The sequence below is a fragment of the Pteropus alecto genome, unplaced genomic scaffold (genome assembly GCF_000325575.1).
Source record: "Pteropus alecto unplaced genomic scaffold, ASM32557v1 scaffold7, whole genome shotgun sequence".
In the NCBI taxonomy this organism is placed as follows: Eukaryota; Metazoa; Chordata; class Mammalia; order Chiroptera; family Pteropodidae; genus Pteropus; species Pteropus alecto.
This window is the reverse complement of record NW_006494614.1, coordinates 20,580,064-20,586,063: the sequence shown is the minus strand read 5'-3', so window position 1 is coordinate 20,586,063 and position 6,000 is coordinate 20,580,064. Positions and strand designations below refer to the sequence as shown.

Below are 6,000 nucleotides of genomic sequence, written 5' to 3'. Positions count from 1 at the left end.
TCTTTCCCTCTCTGCATACCTGCACGCACACATGCACATACCTAGGAAAGACCATGTGAACACAAAACAATAAGGCAGACCTACTGCAAACCAGGAAGAGAGCTCTTACCAGAAACCAAAATCATGTTGGCACTTTGATCTTGGACTTGTAGTCTCTAGAACTGTGAGAAAATAAATTTCTGTGTTGAAGGCACCTAGTCCATGGTATTTTGTTATGATGGCCTAACCAGGCTAAGACACACATAATTTCTTTTTCCTCTCATGTAAATTCTGTCAGAAATACGACTCCCTTTTTGCTTGGCTAGCTTCTTACTTATTCTTCAGGCTTTAGCTAGCTTAAATATCACTTTGTCAGAGAGACCTTCCCTCTCTCCCTGAACTACATTATGTCCCCCTAGTATATTCTTTATCTTCAAAAAAAACAAAACAAAACAAAAAAAACCAACGGTTTTTATTTGTGTGATCCTTCATGTCCACACTCTATACTAAAAGTTCCACAGGCTAGACTGTGTTATGACTGGCACTTGGCAGGCATTTGATAATAATGAATTATCATAATATATTAATTATTTGTTTTCTTTTGTTTCTTTCCTCAACTATATTAACCTCTTTGCAAGCAAGAGCTAGATTTTATCTTTTGTAGAGTTGTGTAGAATATAAATGTAGGATAAATTTGAAATTCAAAATTTAAACACTACAAAAATTGTAACTAATGGGTTTAATAATTACTTGAATCTATTTCTGGTTCTGAAAGTTTGTGTGTGTATGTGTGTGTGTGTGTGTTGTTATATTTTTGGAAAATAAAGAGTAGTTTAGTTCAGCTACGGCAAAGAATAACTAGAAAGTGAGGTGAGAGAGGAAGTAATAAACTTATAAAGATAGGCTGGAGCTATAATGTGAAGGATTTTGCACGTTGGCTGAGAATTCTGTATTTAAATTTAATAGAGAATACAAAAATTGATTTTATTATGCATGAATAGTAAAGAAAGAGCTTTAAAGAAAAGTACTGACATACAGTAAGATCAATACGTAAATAGTTTTTCAGAAAGAATTTTAATACGGTACTGAATATGAAAGTCTATTTTCATTCTTCCATTCATGCAATTAATTGATTACGTACTGAACATGGCCCAGCACAGGGCCAGGTGCTGGTACTACGGTGGTAAATCAAACAGAGTTGGCCCCTGCACTCTCGGAGCTTACAGTCTCAGAGCTTTAACTTAGGTTACCTTTTATTTCAAATGTTTTCTTGGTCCAATGCCTAATTGTTACTGGTTTTCTTTCCTTGGTTCCCCACTGTTAAGGGCATATGTAGAACTGGAGCTCCTACTTTCTTGGTCAGATTATATAAATCAACTACTCAACAAGTATGGACTTGGGGATGCTTCTCCTTTTACAGAAGGTGTAATATGGATATGTAAGATGTCTTAGTCTGAGGGAGCTTACATCCAAATTGGAGAGATAAAAGTTACATTTAGAAATAATTACAAATCAAGTTAAGGCAGTTACTACAAATGCATTTATTATAAAATTATAAACAAAATGCATTGAGAAAAGAAAGAAATAAAAGCAAACAGTAATGTTCTGGAAAGGCTTAATGAGGAACTGGGATGTGAGCTGGGAAGGATTCAGATGGATGGAGAGGAAAAGGTACTGCCACTGGGGCCGGAGAATGAGCCTCAGTTGAAGGTACTAGAGAATGACCAACAGGGCTCTGCCAGGAGCTGGACACTCTAAGACTTTAACTCTGTGGAACCTCCTTGGACTTTTTATATAAAATGAGAGATTGGATTAGAATCATTTCAAAGGTCTGCTTGAGTTCTATGAGAGTCAGCTTTGTGGAGCTTATCTTGAAGTACTTGCTGAAAAGATGGGAGACTGAGGATCCATAGCAATATGAAGATTCTGCGTAGTCTGGGTGTAAAGGATTTGGGTTAGGGGAAAGATGTTGAGAGACTCCACTTCTCCAAAAATAAGTTTGTATACATTATTAAAAAAACTTAAGTGCAGAAAATCTTCTGGGTTAAAATATTTATAGTCCCCTCCTCTACCTTGTCAACTAGCACAAAACATATTCTAGAAGTACGTGGCCCAAAGAATATTTCCAGAAAAGCAGCTGTAGAAAAAATTCTGAACTTAACAGTAAGAAGTTTTGGTTCAATTTTGGCTCTATCATTTATTAGCTGTGTGGTGTAAGTAAAATCACTTAACTTCTTTGAATTGGAGTTTCTTTCATCATAAAATAGGTCAAGAATACCTATCTCATAGGAATGCTTTAAGGATAAAACAAAAGCACATTTATGAAAGATTTATAAGCTATTGAGTGCTAGATAAATACATTTGTAAATGGGTAAGATAACACTTGAACAAATCAACTGGTACGGTCTTGGGTATTCATCCACGAAACTAAATGCCCACTATGTATAAAGCACGATGGTGAGCCCTGAGGATGGTAAGATAGAGTCTTGGCCTTCACGGAATTCCTATTCTAGCTGGGTTGAAAGATACAAGTCATAATGTATTATATGTAATGTTTTTATGGGAACATTGTATACAGAGTTGATAATAGTTAGAAATTTAAATTTAAAAACAACTTCATGCTTTAATTATTGTGTAAACTGAAATCTTCCTTAAGAATTTAATGTCATTCCTAGAGTATTCAAATTTATATAGAGAGAAAGTAGAATGGGAGTTGCCAGGGGCTGGGGTGGGGGAGGGGGAATGGGAAGTTAGTGTTTAACGGGTAGGGAGTTTCGGTTTGAGAAGATAAAGTTCTGGAGATGGATGGTGGTGATGGTTGCACAAAAATGTGAATGCACTTAATGCCACAAACTGTTCACTTAAAAATAGTTAAAATGGTAAATATTATGTTATGTATATTTTACAACTGAAAAATGACTTAATCACAGCCAATCTTTATACTAGTACTCACGAAGGAGCAATATCCAGATGGTTGATGTTAAATCCAGAAGAACTAAAGCCTCCCAGTGTTGTTGATATGGTCAGGAATGCAACAGCCAAAGAATAATCACAACCTATAAATCCAGCGGCTACCAGAAATACTGCAGGTCCAATCATTCCTTAAGTTAAAAAGTTATAAAAAGAAAAAGAAGCCCCAGCATTAATATTTGCTTGCTCTACCTTAATACAGCATAAATGTGAAACTGGATATTACTGCCACCTACTGTAGAAATGTTGTACTTCATAGAAGACTCTAAGTTCAAATTATGTAGTTTTGTGAAAAAAACTGAAAAATATATAGGCACAATGCAGCTAATATAAAAGTAAAAAAAAATTTTCTTTATGCAATGTCATTAAATCTACATGTGACCAGGGCTCAGCTAAAGTTCTACAATGTTAGAGCAAGAAGAGAATGACTGAAAAATATGGTCCCAGATAGAAGCAATAGTTGCTATGGAGTGTGATTTAAAATTCACATAACCAAAGAAGATAAACTAAATAATAAACTTTGTTGGATAAAGTTATAAAAACACTCCAATTAGGTTTCAATAACTGAAAACAATATGCATAGTTTATTACAGGTAGTTAAGCATAAAATACAAGATAGAAAGGGACTTGATGAGTAGGCTGCCATTTTTTTTGTGTCTACAGCAGTGTTATCCAATAACTCTGTTGTGATGGCAATGTTGTATTTGTATATACTGCAACTGCAACTGAAAAACTTATTTTTAAATTTCAATTAAATTTAAATGGACACACATGGCTAGTGGTTACTGTACTGGACAGAGCAGGTCTACAGGAAGCGAAAATAAAGAAAGGCCTTTTATGAATCTAACGGAATTTACTTTACTTGCAGATGTGGAAAATTTTCTTGAGAGTCGAAGTAAGCAAGCAGTGAAACAGGACAGTACCTTTCAGTGGTAGCTGCTCAGAAGGTGTTGGCAGAATTATCCCGAATAGGGTCCTTTTACAATGTAATTACTGAAGTATCGCCATTAGCAACTTCCAGGGTCTCTACTTACTCTTTAAAGAAATTGAATAATTGTCCTAGATAGTTTTAAATTTTACTTTTCTGAAAGCAGAGTCTGAAACACATGATTATTTAAGGTTCCTTTGAGTACTTTGATTTAGAGCTCCTCATTTCATATAATGATGTTAGTAGATATTTTTGGTTCGAAATTTATAATGTATTCACTTAGAAAAGGAGTGGAGGCTTAAAAATGTTATTTTCATTACAAACTTAGAGCTGAAAAAAAGTGACATAAAATTCTAGGGACTGCTTTTCTTAATGCCATATGATATGATAATATGATAGTGGAGATAAATCTTAATCCTCAAAATGCATAGTTCAAAGAAAGCCATTTTATACAGAAATGCACTACATGCATTAAAACATACTATTTTAATATGTGAGCAAAGTAAATGACTAATGTTATTATTTTTTACTTTGTCTTGCACTGTAGACACAGTAGTAAATAACTGTGAGCCAAAACAAAACCTGATTCACTTCACTTACCGATAAGGCTAAAAACTCTTCGAACACATATAGTTGAAAAATTCCATTTTACCCTCAAATGGTCAGCAGCTTGACCAGACAGGATCATACATAACCAACAGCCGAAATAAGGCACTGCAGATAAAATCCCATTCTGGAAGGAACAAGAAGATACAGGATTAACTATGGTGGGAGGAAGAACCAAAACAACATACCCACACACATCCACCACCACTAAAAAACGAAGGAAATACATGGTAATACACTGTTTTTATATAGTTATAGTAAATAAGTTTGATTTTTAGAAGGATTTTGGGATTCAGTTCAACGCAAGCCCTAAGATCGTGTCTCAGAGGGAAAAAGAGCTCACCATTGTCCAGTCTGCTCAAGGTAATCTTGAATGTTATTTTGGGACCTGGGCTGTAGATTCAGCGAAGAAAGATATCTTCCTATTAGCCTATGGATTTTCCCCACTGGACAATTTCTGACTTCAATTTTCAATTATTTATTTATTTAAAAAATAATTTTTAATTATAAAATAAAACAGATACAGAAAACTACATAAATCAAATGTATAGCTTAATGAATTATTCTAAAGTGAACACCATCTAGGTCAGGTGTTTGGTGCCTTTAGCACGTGCTTTGAGAGGACAAAGGCAAGGAGGTGATAGAGAAACCTCTTTCTTTCCCTCTTCTTTTCCCGTAAATTTACCACTTGAACAAAATGAAAACACCAGGAGATATGAAACCGAAATTTGTTATGGAAATGTTTTATTTGCTTTGTAGGAAATTATTTGATAGCTTTCTAGGAAATCACAAGTTCTGTAAAATGAAAAGTACACACCTGGAAAAAAAGAGAGAAATTTTTTCTATTTGTTTTTTCCTCAGCACAAACCTGAGGTGCCAAGACTAAATGGCCTAATTCTGATAAAAACAAATGTTTTTATAGTCTTAAGAGAGATGGGTATACTTGTTAATGTTTCCAAACACAAAAAAACACAGAAAGATATTTTACCAGTGATATTTACATCTTGCAATAATTCCATTTAAGCATCATTCATGATGCAAACCAGAAAAATCTGTTAATATTTAAAATTTAAGTGTGCTTAAGAAGAGATTTAATTTTTTCATCACAGTTTGTAGTCTATATTTAGACGTTGCATGCTTCCAGTCCTACTTCTGTAGCTGAAGATTTTTGTTTCTTTTTGGTACTAAGCTGTGTAATATCCTCTTTAAATTTTATTCCATTTAGACTTTTGAATAGTGAGATCACTTCTATTGTTACTTATGGCAGAATCCTACACATGAATAAACTGTAGCAAATAGAGAAGTAAATTTTCAAGTCTTGGTCTTACTCCCTGGTGAGATTAGACTGATAATTCATCAAAGTTACTGAAATTTTCCACTTAATGTTCCAATGTTAAAAACTCTCCCAACAACCTAAAACTACTAAAATCTTCAACATTTACTCATTCCATGGGCATTTTCCATAGTTAAGCTTTCTGTTCAAGGATATGATTCCTTATATTCATTTGCTTAAAAAA

The 6,000-nt window shown here is 34.1% G+C and overlaps 1 protein-coding gene across 4 annotated transcripts in view; it reads right to left on the bottom strand.

Annotated features, from left to right (window-relative positions):
• The window catches only part of SLC17A5 (solute carrier family 17 member 5), a 48,621-nt gene that overhangs the window by 14,229 nt on the left and 28,392 nt on the right, over positions 1–6,000 (bottom strand). For 3 of the 4 annotated variants that reach the window (XM_006926379.3, XM_006926380.3, XM_006926381.3), the window contains 2 exons: positions 4,478–4,610; positions 2,933–3,080 (listed from right to left, as the gene is read on the bottom strand). In XM_006926379.3, the coding sequence (XP_006926441.1) occupies positions 2,933–3,080; positions 4,478–4,610 (281 nt within the window). The remainder of the gene's footprint in view (positions 1–2,932; positions 3,081–4,477; positions 4,611–6,000) is intronic. The other variant, XM_015600605.2, reaches the window with a different exon arrangement.